General features: G+C 44.6%; 1 protein-coding gene across 1 annotated transcript; it reads left to right on the top strand.

Annotated features, from left to right (window-relative positions):
• The first annotated feature begins 637 nt into the window (after nt 1–637).
• Nucleotides 638–14299, top strand: LOC123462339 (translation machinery-associated protein 7-like). The gene is made up of 3 exons (XM_045155575.1): nt 638–670; nt 11310–11417; nt 14081–14299. Exons 1-3 carry the CDS (start codon nt 638–640, stop codon nt 14297–14299), a joined length of 360 nt encoding a protein of 119 aa, XP_045011510.1.
• The last annotated feature ends 3684 nt before the right edge of the window (nt 14300–17983 follow it).

Genomic DNA, 17983 nt, shown 5'->3' with positions numbered 1-17983 from the left:
TCCTCTATGCTGCATCTTTCATCTTTAGAATTCAAAGGATGTGGTTTTTTGAAGTTAAGGTAACTCTATTTCTCACGTGCTTTTATAAACCAAGTTAGATGGAAACAAAAGAATCCCAGGGAATTAACAGGCACCAGCATGAGTATCTGAGATTTGGTGAACACTCCTAGAAGTCAGGCTTGCCCACGACTAAGGGATGTAATCAGTTGAAGTCGTGTGGTTTGTGTGTGACATCACACACACATATTCATATTATAAAAACTATGGGGTTGGAGAGATGTCTTAGTGGTTAAGGCGCTTGACTGCAAAGCCCAAGGGCTAGTGTTCGACTCTCCAGATCCCACATAAGCCAGGTGAGGCAAATGCAAGGTCACACATGCCCACTAAATGGTGCAAGCGTCTGGAGTTCTATTGCAGTGGCTGAAGCCCTGGTGTGCCAATTGTCTCTCTTTCTTTCTCCTCCCCCACTCCTCATACTTTCTCTAAAATAAAAATTAAATAAAATTGTAAAAAGAAAACAAAGTCCGGGCTGGATACTCACTGCCTTTCACTTCCTTGGACAGCTCCTTGGACCATACCTTGGTTCCTTCACTCATATAACATCATCCTGTAGCATGGATATGAGGAAGCCGTCGACATGTGGAAGATGCTCATTGAAGGTTTTCTTACGGTAACACACCGGGCTTGCATTGAACCTGGACATGAGACTAAGCCCTTCTCAATTATCTTCTGTTGAGAGGAGCAGTTAGACAGCAGGTGCCTTAGCTCTTCATCTGGCATTCTTGCCACTGTGCAAGGACGTTATTTTGGGGCCACTGCCTATCAGAATCCACTTACAAACTTAGTGGAAAACGACACTGAGAGATGAAAACATCTGGTCAGGAGATGGAGTTCCCTTTGGCTCCCATTCCAATGCTACTAATGATGACTTTAGCCCCCAGTGTGATATGCCCTCCCTACTGGTGCATTCTCTGCCTGCTCCATGCTGCGCGATGCTACCTATTCCTGTGACTGGCAAAGGATGCGGAGCTCACAGTCACTGTTGTGGCAGCCTTCAACCACAAGATGGCGCACGACTCTCTTCTTTCAGAAAAGCAAAAACTAGCCAGGCAGGGTAAACTTGAAATTCAGCCTGTTTCAGGTCAGATGAAAATGTATTTGTTTTTCAAAAAATTGCCCCTCCCTCCCACACTTCTAAAATGGCAAGGATAGGCCAAAGAGCACACAAGGAGCTCTATTAAGAATTAAAACTGGTGATGCCGGGTGTGGTGGTGCACACCTTTAATCCCAGCCTTTGGGAGGCAGAGGTGGAAGGATCACCATGAGTTCAAGGCCACCCTGAGACTACATAGTGAATTCCAGGTCAGCCTGGGCTAGAGCGAGAACTTACCTCGAAAAACAACAACAACTGGTGAGTGGAAGGTGACTTGGAGTAGGGAGACTGAGTAGAGTTGCTTGGAGGAGACAGAACTTCCCTGCTTGCCATCACACTTGATCCTGTACCTTCTCTTTGCTCTTACACAGCCAGACCTCATAAGTCCAAAATGGACCCCATGAGGGTCTCTGTCCTTGATCAAGGAACCTGTGAGTCAGGCTGTAGAGAGATAACATGGAGAGATCACACTGGCACTAAGATGAAAACCAGCTCCCTGCTGGCTAGCCCTCATAGTGCTGGAAAGTGACATGTGAGCTACTGGGGGACAATGGTCACCAACAGTGTGAATAAGCCGGGGATCCTGCAAGCTGCACAATCAACCAGCTGGGCAAGATGTGCATCCCAGTACAATAGTAGCACATGGGCTATGGGGGTAACCAACTACTCTCTGTTGGATATATATATGGGAGCCATATTGCACTAGATATGATTCACACTTAGTGGGAGAGAATTCATGCCTGATATTGAGTAAAGTCAGAAGCCTATGACTTGGAAGACCCTAGAGAGAAACTTCTATTGTTCTTTGGCTAAAAGAAGAGGGTATTCCTCCCCATAATTCTTCTCAATGTCTCTGTTTATCCCTCCTGATCCATGCTGCTCTTACTCTTGATTAGAGAATCTGCTTTTCCCAGATGGCAGTGAATGCTGGGAAGACCCAAGACCCATCAATACAGCAAGAAAAGGAAAGTTGACTGTCAACCCTAAGAAGAGTCATCTCTACCGGATGTGCCAGGGCTCAGGAAACGTTACAGAGGAAGCATTAGGTTAAATATGAGTGCTGCTCTCCTGGCTAGCCTGAGAACCTTCTCTAGGGAGATAGCAGTAGACACTGAGGAGATTCAAAACTCACTAAAGCAGAAAATGAGAGGGTGGTGAAAGCTCAACACCAAAGGAGACTTATAACATGCTCTCTGATACAGTCAGGTTCACATTGCTGGCAGAAATCACCTGACCAAGAACACCTTGTGGGAAAAGGGGTTTATTTTGGCTTACAGACTTGAGGGGAAGCTCCATGACAACAGGAGAAAACAGCATGAGCAGAGGATGGACATTACCTCCTGGCCAACATCAGGTGAACAACAGCAACAGGAGAGTGTGCCAAATGCCCCCAACAATGCACTGCCTCCAGGAGGCATTAATTCCAAAATCTTCATCAGCTGGGAACCTAGCATTCAGAACACCTAAGTTTGTAGAGGACACCTGAATCAAACTACCACATTCTGCCCCTAGGCCCCATAAACTGATAACCATACATAATGTAAAATACAATGCATTCAGTCCAACTTTAAAAGTCCCCATAGTTTTATCAATTACAATGATGTTCAAACATCCCCATCATCCCAGACCTTTTAACTGAGCCATAATACCAAAATATACCACCCCCCAAAAAAACATAATAGCCCAGAATAAACACTCATACTGCAAAAGATGGCATTGGGCATAGCAAAGAGATATTTAACCAATACAAAATTTAAACAGAGCAAATATCAAATTCTGAAGCTGAAGGTCCAACAACTCTAGCCAGTAACAAGTCTTCAAGTCCAATAAGTCTAACCAGCAAGTCTCTGGAGTTCCAATTCCACCCCTCCAGCTAGGCTACTCACAATCCTGGAAAATTTCATCCAGGGCTGGCAGCTCTCCTTAGTAACCATCTCATGGTCCTGACAGCTCCACTGGGTCTCCACTGCAACCCCTGGTCCATCCTCATGGCTCCATTGGGTCTCCATGCAGGCATGAAGCAAACCTGCTTCATACTGCCCATGGCCATTTCCAAACACAAGACTGTGTTGCAAATTCAATGACTCTCTTTCCTGCATTTCCTACACTCCATAATACCATGTGGTGTACCAATTTGTTAATCCAGGAGGGAATAAAGCAGTCTTTGAAGGACAGGACATTCCTTGAGCATTTAGGCCGCTTCAAAAAAAAATGCTGCATCCTTTCTGTTGTTCCCCAGTACAGGTCAGCTAGCCCAGTCTCAGTGGTTGTAACCTCTCATATAATTACAGCTATATTTGGCCCAACAATTTCATTTTTTTTTTTTTGCAATATCCCTCTGCTTGCATCAATCCAGTTCTATGTAATGCAACCCTGCACAAGTTCTCAAGACATAGGCATAACAGCAAGCCTCTCATATAAACTGCTTCTAGCCCAGTCCAGGCAAAGCTCGTTCTCATCCTCATCAGACAAACTTCACAGACTTTAGTTCTTACTGCATTTAGGTCTTTCAACTCTGACCAAATTAGCCCATCAAGCTGTACTTACAGCACTGGAAGGTGTCTCTTAGGCAAAGATTTCAAATCCCTCTACATTCCTCTTGAAAATCATCTCCAAAAGGCCAAAGCCACACAGTCAGGTGTCTAGCAGCAATCCCACTTCTCTGGTACCAACTTTATTCTTGCAGTCAGGTTCACATTCCTGGCAGAAATCAGCTGACCAAGAACAGCTTGTGAGGTGAAAGGCTTATTTTGGCCTACAGACTTGAGGGGAAGTTCCATGATGGCAGAGGAAAACGATGACATGAGCAGTGGGTGGACATCACCCCCTGGCCAACATCAGGTAGACAATAGCAACAGGAGAGTGTGCCAAACATTGGCAAGGGGAAACTGGCTATAACACTCATAAGCCTCCCCCAACAATACACTCCCTTCAGGATGTGCTAATTCCAAAATCTCCATCAGCTGAGAACCTAGCATACAGACCACCTAAGTTTTTGGGGTATACCTGAATCAAACCACCACACTCTTCAAGGCAGAAGAGGAGGTAAAAAGAATGTAAGAGCAATAGGTTGAGAAGGTGTATTCCAAGGTATTGTTCCATGGCCCCCACCCCAGCCACACAGAGACTGACTGGTGCATACATGATCCCACAGTGAATGCCAATAACCCCACTGAGGAAGGCCCTCAGTGGAATGGGGGCAGGTCAGGGGAACATAAATATATATCCTGATATATATGACCAATATGGAATATGTTCATACCGTAATGTTCTCAATTAATAAATATAAATTTAAATTTCAAAACATGTGAGTCCTGACTAGCCTTGCATTCCAGGGCTGAGGAACTTTATCTGTGGATAAAGTGCTTATCATGCTGTTGTGAGGACCAGCATTCAGATTCCCAGGACCCATGTAAAAACTGGAAGTGATCACGTGTCTGTAATCCCAGCATCTCTGTGGTGGAATGTGAGGTAGAAACAGGAGAATTAGAAGGACCTGGGTGAGCTAATCTGACATGAGCAACACTTGATATTGTTCTATGACCTCCACACAAACCCCCCACCCATGCACACATCATACATACACAATGCACACAAAGAGTAAATTAACCAGCCAATCAATCTAATTAATTAAAATTCCTGAATTCATTGCCAGACATGGTGGCTCACTCTTGTAATCCCAGCACTAGGTAGGTTGAGCCAGGAAGATGGGTTCAAGGCTAAACTAGGCTAAAGAGTAAGACTCGCCCCCCCTCCCCCCGCATACACACAAAAATCAAATCCTCTATCGGCATAGAGATGTGTGTGTCTTCCTTATTTCTTTTCCCCTGGCATCAAAGGTGTGGGTCTTACAGTTCTCACCATGTTCTTTGCTGTAGCATGTCCACACAGATACCATTTACTGTGTGGCTATGCCAATACTGGGAGATGGCAGTGGACTTTAATCTCGACTGTTTTTCAGACACATCCAGACTTGGGCTGAAGTAGCCCTGCCTGTGCCCCAGAGCCAAAGCTCCCCTGCAGCTTCCTACTGGGGGCGGGGTGTTCATTTCCTTTCCACATCCTTCCTCCTCACTTAGAATCTAACTAGCTTCTACAAGGCAGATCAGGGAATCCAAAGCATTGGTAACACCTGTTCAGCAGCTCATGAAACTCATTTTGCAATCAAGAGAATACTTGGATTGCTTAAGGTAAAATTAGAAGCCCTGGACTTAAGTCAGGCAGCCTCGTCTTTTCTATGAAATGTGTGAAATCTAGTACAGACATGTGGACAAATACACCTGAGGAGGGGAGGTGGTGAGAAGATGAATCCTAGAGAATGAGTTGCTGGAGAAGTAGGGTTAGGGGGAGAAAGGATATTGTCCTTGGAGAGCCACACCCGCGGAACGGAAGCAAGGAACTCAAGATGTAAGCAACCAGGGGCTCTGGCCCGCAAGAGTGGGTCGCAGCTTGCCCGTCACAGATAGGGTGGCAGCTGCTGGAGAGCCTGATGACAACAGCTCATAATTTATATGGCTTGCTTTACCCTTTTAAGTGGGGCCCAAGTTTTGCATAGAGATTTCTGGAGCTGGTAAGGTAGCTCATTGGGTTAAGAGCTCTTGCTACACAAACATAAAGACCACAGTTCAATCCCTATCATCCATGGCAAAAGCTGTGCACGGCCACACATGCCTGTAACGCCAGTGTTGAAGAGGCTAGAGACAGGAGAATTGATGGGGCTCCGTGGTCAGTCAGTCTCACTGAAAGACAGAGGTCCAGGTTCAGTGAGGGATTTTGCTTCCAGGAAATAAGAGAAATGAGTGAGGGAGGAGGACTCCCAGCATCTTATTTTGGCCTCTGCACCAGGCACACACATCTACATGCATGTGTATATAACACACACACACACACACACACACACACACACACACCCCAAACAAAAGTTCTAGCCATGATTGTTCTTTATTTAGGAGCAATGAAATCATGGCCAGAGCCAGAATGGTGTGTGTGTGTGTGTGCGTGCACGCATGCATGTATCAAAGGTCTGAGGAGATGGTTAATTGGTTAAAGTGCTTGCCACGTAGATGTGAGGACATATGTTTGGACGTGCTGAAGAGGCAGAGGCAGGCAGATCCCTAGCGCTTGCTGGCCAGACTTTCTAACCAATTAGTTGAGCTCTAGGTACAGTGCAAGATCCTGTCTCAAAAAATAAGATGCAGAATGACTGAAGAAGACACCTGGTGTCAAACTCTGGCCTCCTATATGCACGTGAAGACAGGTACACACACCTGCACTCATGCTGCGCCCACACACGTGAGCACAAAGCACACACACACATACACAAACCTTTTTTTTTTTTTTTTTAAGATATAACAAGAGGAATCTAGGAGAAACACACCGAGAGGCCCCACTCATTGACTGTCAGGTATCAAGAGTGGCTTTGGGGCTGACACCATAGCTCAGTGGTAGAACATTGGCCTAGCATGTATAAGGCCCTAAGTTTAATTACTAACAGACACTGAAAAAAAAGGCATGAATTATCTCAAAGTTTCTGGCTAAAAGTGGGTTCACCACCTGATATAGAGACTCATAGAGTTAGTTTGGAAAGGAATGGGGTGACGTTGAGTCTGAAGCACTTTGAGGGAGTGGAAAGAAGGGTGACAATGAATGACTTTTTTTTCTTTGTTTATTTTTATTTATTTATTTGAAGATACATGCACTACCTTGTACATCTTGCTAACGTGGGTCCTGGAGAATGGAGCCTCGAACCGGGGTCCTTAGGCTTCACAGGCAAGAGCTTAAACATGAATCCATCTCTCCAGCCCCTCCCAGTAGCTTTTTATATGCTCTGGTCTCCAGACATTGACACCTGAGCCGAAGGTTGGTGAGAGTAGCAGTCTATATAGTCCTTCTCCCAAGAAAGCATGACCGTAAGGAGGAGAAGCAAGTTCCTGACACGTGAAGGCCTGAGCCTGCCTCCAACCCATTTTTGCTCTTTCCTGCACAGGAAGGGATGGGTTTGCCTTGCACCCTTTTTTTTTTTCTCATAGGAACTTACCTGTCAATACGAATGACTTTTTGACCAGTGAGTGTGTATAGGGTCATTTAAAAGAAAAGGAAATTATGTCAGAGTGGGTGAGCAGGTAAAAAAAATTTTTTTTTCAGATAGGGTCTCACTCTAGCCCAGGTTGATCTGGAATTCACTATGTAGTCTCAGGGTGGCCTTGAACTCATGGTGATCCTCCTACCTCTGCCTTCTGAGTGCTGGGATTAAAGGCGTGCACCACATGCCCGGCTCAGGTAGAAAACTTTTTAAATAAGAAGCCATGAGTTGTCTTGAAACAAAAGAATAGGAGGAGCAAGATTAGAGGTGGGAGGTCTTGGTGACCCTGTTACCTGGTGGATGTCAATATGGGCACTGGGAGCCAGGTTGGCCTGAACTCTGGTACCAGTTCCACCACTTACCAGCTAGTTGGCCTTGGAAGACTATCTGATATCCCCTCTGACTTAATTTTTCACTTGTAAATGGGGGTTCAGAGCAGAACCTGCATCAGGACTGCTTCAAGCACCAAATAAGATGCCACTGGTATGTGCTGGATATGATATTGACATGGGTGAGACTCAAGCAGGAAGCCAAAGAGCTCAGCTGGCACCGAAGTTGAGTATCTTTCCCCTGCTTCCCACAGAACTGACGATAACTTGTTCTTTCACGTGTCTTACTTTTCTGTGCCCTAGCATGCAGCACAATGGCCGCTCTCAGGAAAGTGTGTTATGTGACGGAGTAAATGAATTCCACGCAGTCACCTGACTCTAGCCTCTAGGCTCTCAACTTCTAGCTACTAAATGATAAGCCCCCTACATTTAACTTTTCAATATCAGCATTCACCAGACCAGAAAAAAAAAAAAAAACCAACAAAATGAAACAAATATGCAAATGAAAAAAGTCCCGTCATTCCTTGAGTTGGACTCTGAAAATACAATGACACATTGCTCTTGGTATGAGAGACAGATCTAAGTGTGCTGGGTTCTAAATCATAAAAGAACTCCTTTAAATTAAATACATGTTCATGACCATGTCCATCCTGTGAGTGATGGCAGGTTAGGAAATTGAGCAGCAGCAGTGTCTGGATGCTGCACGAGTCCCCAGGGAACAGAGGAGGGACCACCCATCCCCGCATGGAGCTGGTCCTGGCCCTCCCTGGTGGTGGTTTCAGGGGCTTTAGCCAGGTGAGTGTTAAAGTGAGGGACACTGAAGAGAAGCAAGGCTACAGCATGAATAATGAAAGCTGTGGGCATGCTTTCCACAGTAGTATCAGGTGGCCACGCTCTTTCCTCAGAAACAAAAAGCATCATAAAATATCCAGCCTCTAGCCCCCATCCCCGCTCTCTTGAAGGAAACAAAAGGCCACCTTCAAATGTTCAGCAGAGCGGAGCCCACACGAGGAGTAAGCAATGGGGGTAAAACAAAGAATTGGGAAAACCCATAACCTACCTATCAAGCAGCTGCTTAGCTAGTTCCAATCTCCAATGGGGATTTTTTCCATCTTCTTCTTTTAAGTTACTTTTGAGATTTTATTTAATTTGTTGGCATACAGAGATTTGAATATCATGCATTCTGGCATTTCTTCTTTTTTTTTGGGTCTCACTCTAGCAGCTCAGACTGACCTAAAACTCACTCCATAGCTCCAGGCTGGCCTTGAACTCATGGTGATCCTCTTACCCCAGGCTCCTGAGTGCTGGATTAAAGGTGTGCATCACCACACCTGGCTTATTCTGACATTTTCAAATTTGATTTGTTTTTGTTGATTCCCATCTGATTCCTATCCTCAGCCCCTTCCTCCATTCCCACTCTCCACGCCCATTTTCTCCCACTCTGTTCTTTATGTCTGCTTTTGGTTTGCAGCTCTATTTTTTAAAGTTTTGTCTACACTTGCCCCCTATATATACATATACTTATAGATATTACCATATGACACCCATAGATCAGAGAGAACATGTGGTTTTGTTCTTTCTGAATTTGACTCAATTCACATAATATGATTCTTTCCAGGTTCATCCATTTCTCTGCAAAGTCTATGATTTCATTTTTCCATACTGCTGAATAGAATTCCACTGTGTATATACGTAGTATGTTTTCATTACCCAGTCACCTGTCCATGGGCATCTAGGCAGATCTCGATTCTTAACTATCACAAATAGAGCATGACAGCCATATATATTCAACAGAGTTTCTTTAAGTGTCTTCATTTCCCCTGGAGTTGACCCTAGCAAACCATTTCCTTCTGACCACCAGAGGTCAGGCTATGGCCAGGAACAGCCAGAATCACCCAAAGCCAGCAGAGCTACTTCTTTCCAGGCCCCTCAGGGCACACCAGGAGCTCAGCCCAACTCACCCAGGTTGGCCTAGGCACCCGCCAGAGGCTTCAAGATTCCTTTGGCATTTGTAATTGAAAATGGGCGGGCACATCAGAAGCTGCTTGGAGTCAAGTCCCCAGGGACTTGAGAATAATCCAGTCCCACTTGTTGTGTTTGAGAGTCACTCACCTATGAAACAAACGGGTGAGGAAGCTTACTCAAAAAGCAGATACGGGTTGGAGAGATGGCTCAACAGTTGAGGAAACTTGCCTGCCAAGTGCCTAATGACCCAGGTTCAATTCCCCAGGACCCACGTAAAGCTAGATGCACAAAGTGCGCATGTATCTGGAGTTCATTTGCAGCAGCTGGAGGGCCTAGTGTGCTCATTCTATCCCCTTTCCCACCCCATATTTATCTGCTTGTAAATATATATATATATATATATATATATATATATATATATATATATATATATATACACACACACACACACATATATATATATATTCTAAAAATTTAAATATATCTATTTTAAAAAGCAGACTTCTGGGTCCTGCTCATGAAGACTCTTTCTGACAAACAGGGCTGCCCAAGTATTTGCACTGCACATCACGTCTTCCTGTGGTTCTAAGTCAGGGACTGCAGGACAGGATCCTGAACAGCCAATGCTACAAGCCATGCCTCACCCTGGGCGGTCTTCCTGCTGAGCCATTGGTTTCAGACCATGCCAGGGGCCCACTGGGACAGGTGGGATGGAGCCCCATGCCTTGTCTCTATAAGCCAATAGCTACAGGCATAGAGGACATACATACTCATGCTTTCTGACACTTGGGCACATAACCGCAGGGCTTTTTGTTGTTGTTGTTGTTTAACTTTTTTTTTTTTTTTTTTTTTTTTTTTAGAGAGAGAGAGGGAAATGGTGCACCAAGGCCTTAGCCATTGAACTTGAACTCCAGACGCTTGCGCCACCTAGTGGGCATGTGCGACCTTGCCCTTGCCTCACCTTTTGTGCCTCTGGCTAATGTGGGATTTGGAGAGAGTTGAACATGGGTCCTTAGGCTTGGCGGGCCTTAAGTGCTAAGCCATCTCTCCAGCCCACACTTAACTGTTTTAATTCTACATTTATTGGGCACCCTCCCTATGCCAGGCATGGTGCTTGGTCTTCAGGATAATGTGAAATAGCATTGTTTCTGCTGTCATGACAGGATTGACAGTGCAATTTTAAAGGACAAAGCTTTGTGAATCCTCAACATCTCAATGGTCCATGGACTTATCCTCCGTCTCCCCCCCCCCCCACTTTTCACGTCTGTTCCTGGCTGGAGAAGACTGTGGGGAGTGCAGTGGCTTATAGAAGAACTTTGCCTTCACCCTCCCAAGGGACCCTGCTTCAGCAGTGGGACTTCATCACAGGCATGTTGTCAGGTCTCCAGCCAAAGGCAGGGTTTTGGTAACTTTCTCAGACCCTTGGGATTCAGAAAGTTCCCTTTGCACCTGAACTTCTAAGGAAGGAGGAAGAGGAGAAAGAGCTTAGGTAGAGAGGGCTGCCTGGGGCCATGGCTGGGGTAGAGTGCCCCTGGCACTGCAGGCTTCCAAGGGGGTGAGGACGGGAGGGCACCACAATCCTGGGTGAAACCCCGGGGTTCTGAACCAGCAGATATGGGAGAGGGGCCTGGAAATAAATACCTAATTTACAAGAAAGCTCCCCTGTGAATCCTTGAGCTAGGGTGGACTGGTCCACACCTCCAGGTTAGCCTCCTTACCCTCTGCATCTCCCGCCCCTCCGACTGAACACAGGATCTCGGATTCCACTTTTTGTTTTCAGCCCCCAGAGGCCTGCGGCCGAGACGCAGCGGCAGCCCCAGTGCCAGATGGAGCCATTGACTTGGGTCCCTTCAACGAGGGTTTTGGGTTACCAGACACCCATCTGCTGGTCGCCCTCAGAAACGAAACGTGAGCTAGGTCACTGGCGGGTGCATCTGAGCCACGCTTCCCGGTGTCCCTGGAGGAGGGGACCCGCCTTACCTTCTGGCACCTTCCCTACCAATAACTCCCATGTGGCCCACAAAGGTCTTTTCATTAATACGCAAACACCTCCAAGAACAGTCTGTGCATGGAGCCTGCCTTGGGAGGGCAGCGTGCCCAGCTGGGCACCCACACCCTGCTCCTACACGTATTCAGCAGGCCCCTGAGGGACACAGCCACAGCTCGCCCACCTCACCTTCTGCCATCTCCTTTTGAGAGCTTCCAGGAAACTAGGGTTACCAAAAGGGTTCAGTGGTAATGACTGAAGTAATATTTATCTTAAAAGGAATTTCAAAAAAATTTTATCTTAAGTAAAAATGTGCATAATTTTAAAGTCCAAGATATCGCAAAGCCTGTTACAAAAACAAAATAATAAAAATTTAAAAAAAGAACAATTTGACCAGGGCCACCCTGGTCATGCCTTTAATCCTAAACACTCAGGAGGCTGGGATAGGAGGAATTACTGTGAGTTCGAGGCCAGCCTGAGACTACATAGTAAATTCCAGGTCAGCCTGGGCTAGAGCAAGACCAGATCTCAAAAAAAAAAGATACTAAAAAGTAAATAAGAGCAATTTGTCTCTTCCCTCTTCATAAATAATGTTTTAACTCATGGAGTTGTTTCGGGAAGAATATTTGCTCTCTGCTTCATGCTTCTTCCACCGGGATATATCTATCAATTTCCTGTGGTGAAAGACGCACAGAGCCGCTGCACACACATTCTGGTCGCACACAGCATTCTCTTCTCCTTCCGGTACTTGTGCTGGAGTTTTGTTAAATCAATATTGCAGTTGTGGATTATGAGCCTGCAAGTGCTAGCTGCAGGGCCATGTAGTGTGGGGTCAGACTCCTCTCTGTCTGTCTGCTCATTCTCTGTACATGGCATCAAGTTTTCACATTCCTTACACAATTATAAAACTCTCTTTAAAAAACTATGGATGCGCCTGGCGTGGTGGTGCACGCCTTTAATCCCAGCACTTGGGAGGAAGAGGTAGGAGGATCACCATGAGTTCGAGGCCATCCTGAGACTACATAGTGAATTCCAGGTCAGCCTAGGCTACAGTGAAAGCCCTACTTTGGGGGGGTAAAAAAAAAAAAACTATGGAGGTTTTCTGCATCTTTTCTTCAGGATTAAAAATATATATGATAATTTGATAATATGATTGCTGTTTATTACTCATTTTCTGGATATTCTCTTTTTTTTTTTTTCAAGGTAGGGTCTCATCTCTAGCTGAGGCTATCCTGGAACCCACCCATTAGTCCTAACTTGGCCATGAACTCACAGTGATCCTCCTATCTCTGCCTCCTGAGTGCTGGGATTAAAGAAATGTGCCACCATGCCTGGCTCATTCTCTCCTTTTTTTCTTTGAAGTCCATGTCTTAATTCTAAGAAATTTCTTGTAGGTTTTTTTTTCTCCATATTACCCATGTGCCTTTGCTAGCTGTCTCTATGTCTTCATATTCTGGACGAGAATAACCTCTTCTTGTTTCCTTACTTTTCCTGTTGTCTTGTCTTCTGCTTTCTGAAAAATTTATTTTAACCTCCAACTCTCCAATTGGAGCCATCACATCTTGAAGAGCTCTTACGATTCTATCTTTATATATATAGCAATTTTCTTCAAGTTTCTGAATGCAATAGCTTCTTTCTCCTTTTTCCCCCAAAATGTTAGTCTTTGAATTTTTTTAAAATTAATTTCCTGGGCTGGAGAGATGGCTTAGCAGTTAAGCACTTGCCTGTGAAGCCTAAGGACCCCGGTTCGAGGCTCAGTTCCCCAGGTCCCACGTTAGCCAGATGCACAAGGGGGCGCACGCGTCTGGAGTTCGTTTGCAGAGGCTGGAAGCCCTGGCGCGCCCATTCTCTCTCTCTCCCTCTATCTGTCTTTCTCTCTGTGTCTGTCGCTCTCAAAAAAATAAATTAAAAAATTTTAAATTTAAAAAATAATAAAAAAAATAATTTCCTGAGAATATGATTTCTGTTTTTTTTTTTTTTAATGTTGTTTGTTTTTCAAGTTAAGGTCTCACTCTAGCTTAGGCTGACTTGGAATTCACTATGTAGTCTCAGGGTGGCCTTGAACTCAGAGCAATACTCCTACCTCTGCCTCCTGAATTCTGGGATTAAAGACATGTGCCACTACACCTGACCAGAATATGAATTTTAAAAGAAAAAAAAACCCAAACTCCTTTTCTTTCCATGCCCTTGGTCCTTTCTCTTTAGGTTTTCTCAGAGTTTGGTTTTTCAGCTGCCCTTCAAGATCATTTTATTTTTTAATTTTAGAGAGAGTATGAGAGAGAGAAAGAGAGAGAGCAAGAAAGAATAGGCATTCCAGGGCCTCAGCCACTGAAATCAAACTCCAGATGCTGCGCTACCTCATGGACATGTGCGACATTGCACTTGCCTCACCTTTGTGCGTCTGACTAACATGAGATCTGGAGAGTCTGACAGGGGTTCTTAGGCTTAGCAGGCAAGTGCCTTAACCACTAAGCCATCTCTCTAGCCCTCAAGTTCATTTTCCATGCACTTACATTTAAACACACAAAAATAATTGTTCTTTATCTTTTTGTAAACTACAATAGTGTGCTTCAGAAGGAGTGAGTTGCATCATATTGGGCCTTGAAGGTGGCAAGAAGCCATTGGAACAGCCCAAGAAGCAGACCAAGGAGATGGGTGAGGAGGGCAAGATGTGCAAGCAGAAACAAAAGTTGGAACAGAAGAAACTGGAGGAGCTAAAAGTGAAGGCTGAAGGGAAGGGTCCTCTGGCCCCAGGTGGAATTAAGAAATCTGGCAAAAAGTAAGCTGTTCTGTAGACCAGAGACGAAGGTGACACTCCTCCATTCCTATTTAAACACTGGGTTTCCTGCCATAACATCTTTTGCAACCTATAGCTAGAATAAAGTGTTGTCTTGGTGTTTTCTGTATATTACAATAAACTTTGGTAAAACAAACTAATAAAACCCACCAATCATGCAGTAGGCTCATTGTCTCTAGCTTTCCTTCAGACATTCCTACCTCAGCTGTGAATTTAAAATAAAGCCAGTTTTGCATGGGGTGGGGGGAATAGTGTGCTTCAACTTATCTTTCCTATTGTATTTAACATGTGCTAATATTTTAGTGTCTGTCTATCGAAGTCATTTATTGGTATTTTTGTTTCTTTGAGGCTGGGTCGCACTCTAGCCCAGGCGGACCTGGAGCTCACTCTATATCCCAGGCTGGCCTTAACTCACAAAGCTCCTCCGACTTTAGTCAGCCGAGTGCTGGGATTAAAGGTGTGAGCCACCACACCAGCTCATTTACTTTTGTCTGTTGCACAATAAGATTATACCAATTTATTTGATACTTGGATCATATAATGTATCTCATTTCAAATAAATACTATTAAAACATATATCTATATTTTTTCATTGGAATAAATATCTAGCAATCCTTGTCTGTTTTGCAAGCTATTTTATTCAAAATTTGGGCAGAAACAACCAAATGGTTGGGAGCCCTTTTCCATGGGGATGTCTTCCTTTCTCTCTCAGGAGTGGCCCAAGTCAATGCTGCATGAACTCTTGATGCTTGGGTAGGTTATTGGCACAGGAATGCCAGTTTTGTAGAGATGTGGTCCATAGGAAGCCAAAAGAGAAGAAATTTTGTCCCATTTTCCAGGACCTGCAGTGTAGTCCCTCTAAACTCGTGTTAAGGACTCTGCTGGGTCCTCTTGAATGCTTTGCTGAATACACTGAGCGGAAAGCTAAAGATAAAAGCCAGGGGATAGCAGAAGGAGAGACATTTCCCAGCACATTTGGAAAGCGTGCCTCAGTTTACCATGTAGTGAAAAGTCCCCATGAACCTGGATACAAGGTTGAGGGGAAATACAGGGATTCAAGCAATTAGAAATAAGATCTGAGAGAGAACCACAGACAGACCAATTGGGAGGGCACTTGTCCAGGCTGGGCTGTCTTGGCAATCCCTTCCTCACTAAAGGGTACGGCCATCAGGCAGGGCACCAGCGCATGTTTCCAAATCCAGCACTAAGCCCAGATGGGCTGGGCCAAGGTCAAGGGGGAAGAAGGGTGCTGAGTCCTCAACCAGACCAAGAGGAAGATGCTTAGCAGAGGACACTTACCAGGAGCCCACACCCAGGGCAAAGAGACCTGGAAAGATAGATGGTGAGGGGAGAGCTCCATGGAGGAGTCTCTAGAAAAATCTGAAATCTTACCCCAGCTGCAGCCAGCCAAAAGAAGAGTCCTGTAACCAGAGGCGTGGTGTGTGTGGGGGGTGGGGAGCAGTGTCTTCAGGCCCCTGACAGGGCAGTCCTCCCCCCACCCAGCCTGGGTCAGGATGCTGGCTCTTGGAATGTGAAGCAGGAACCAGCTTGGGAGGCAGAGCCAGGCTTGGAATTTCATGTGTTCCACATTAGAAACCAAATTTTGATTTTCATGCATTTCCTATGGAGATGAAAGAACTAATCAATGACTTGAATCTCTTCTGCCCTATCCTGATTTTAAAACGTTTTCATTCTGTTTCTGTCTTTCTCTCCCATCTCTTTCTTTCTCTCTTCCCTCTTTCTTTCTTTCTTTCTTTCTTTCTTTCTTTCTTTCTTTCTTTCTTTCTTTCTTTCTTTCTTTTGTGTGGGAGGTAGGAATAATAGCAGAAATATTTGATTTTGGTAACTTTTTAAGAAAAGAAAACAAATATATAAAATAACCACTATAATGTTAAAAAAAAAAAGAAGGTACCAAAATGTCCTACAAAAATGAGTATCAAAAATGAACACTTGGGGGTTGGAGAGATTGCTTAGTGGTTAAGGCACTTGCCTGTGAAGCCTAAGGACCCATGTTTGACTCACCAGATTCCACGTAAGCCAGGCGCACAAAGGTGAGGCAAGCACAAGGTCACACAAGCCCACTAGGTGGCACAAGCATCTGGAGTTTGATTTCAGTGTCTGAGGCCCTGGTGTGTCAATTCTCTGTCTCTCTTTCTCTAAAATTAAAAAAAGAAAAAATGGATGGGCTGGAGAGATGACTTAGTGGTTAAGTTGTTTGGCTGCAAAGCCAAAGGACCCAGGTTTGATTCCCTAGGACCCACATTAGCCAGCTGCACAAGGAGGTGCATGTATCTGGAATTCATTTTCAGTGGCTGGAGGCCCTGGTGCACCCATTTTCTCTCTCTCTCCCCCTCTTTCTCTATCAAATAAATAAAATAAATAAAAATAAAACATCTTTAAAGTCAATGTTCTCATTTAAAACATAGAAAGAAAAGAACACTTGGGCAGGAGAGATAGCTTACTGGTTAAGACGCTTGCCTGCAAAGCCTAAGGACCCATGTTGGATCTCTCTCCAGATCCAACATTAGCCAGACACACAAAGGTGAGGCAAACACAAGGTCACACATGCCCACTAGGTGGCACATGCATCTCAAGTTTGATTGCAGGGCTGAGGCCCTGATGTGCCAATTCTCTTTCTCTAAAAAAAAAATACTTTTAAAAAATGAATACCCTTAGGATGCCTACTCCCTCTACTTGTCTTCAATACGGTGATTGAAGTCCTAGCTAGAGCAGTACAGCAAGAAGACATTAAGGAGATAAAGATAAGAAAGAAAGAAGTCAAACTATCTCTATTTAAAGATGACATGATTCTGTGCTTAAAAGATCCTGTAGACTTTTGTTTTTGTTTTTCCAGGTAGGGTCTCACTCTAGCTCAGGATGACCTGGAACTCACTATGGAGACTCAGAATGGCCTTGAACTCATGGTTATCCTCCTACCTCTGCCTCCCTAGTGCTAGGATTAGAAGCCTGTGCCACCATGCCCAGCTGATCCTATAGAATTTAATAAACTCTTTCAGAAAGTTTCAGGATATAAAATCAACATACAAAAATCAGTAGCTTTCAGATACACCAATAATGAACTTTCAGCAAAAGAAAAGAGGAAAAATATCCTATTCACAATAGCACCAAAAAATACACAAAGGATCTAGGTATACCCCTAATTGTGGTGGTTTGATTCAGGTGTCCCTAATAAACCTAAGTGTTCTGAATGCTAGGTCCCCAGCTAATGGCACTTTGGGAATGGGAGCCTCCTGGAAGCAATGTATTGTTAGGGGTGGGCTTATGGATGTGATAGCCAGTTTCCCCTTGCCAGAGTTTGGGCATACTTTCTTGCTGCTGTTGTTCACCTGATGGTCAGAAGGTGATGTTCACCCTCTGCCCTCTGCTCATGCCATTTTTCCCTACCATCATGAAGCTTCCCTTGAGTCAGTAAGCCAAAATAAACCCTTTCCTCTCACAAGCTGTTCTTGGTCAGATTTTTTTTTTTTTTTTTTTTTTTGTCAGCAACACAAAGCTAACTGCAACAGTAAAATTGGTACCAGAAGTCGGGCCATTGCTACTAAAAAACTGACTGTGTGGCTTTGGTCTTTTGGAATTGACTTGAAAGTGAAATGTGAAAGGATTTGAAACCTTGGCCTAAGAGGTGCCTTGCAGTGCAAAAGTACAGCTT

This window comes from Jaculus jaculus, chromosome 7 (genome assembly GCF_020740685.1).
Source record: "Jaculus jaculus isolate mJacJac1 chromosome 7, mJacJac1.mat.Y.cur, whole genome shotgun sequence".
NCBI classification, from domain to species: Eukaryota; Metazoa; Chordata; class Mammalia; order Rodentia; family Dipodidae; genus Jaculus; species Jaculus jaculus.
The sequence above is the reverse complement of the archived record's forward strand: the minus strand, read 5'-3'. Positions and strand labels throughout refer to the sequence as shown.

Coding starts and splice junctions, on each gene's coding strand:
- LOC123462339 (XM_045155575.1), top strand. CDS start 638: ATGTGGAAGATGCTCATTGAAGGTTTTCTTACG. Junction 671..11,309: donor TCATTGAAGGTTTTCTTACG/GTAACACACCGG, acceptor TTTTGTTTTCAG/CCCCCAGAGGCCTGCGGCCG. Junction 11,418..14,080: donor TACCAGACACCCATCTGCTG/GTCGCCCTCAGA, acceptor AAACTACAATAG/TGTGCTTCAGAAGGAGTGAG.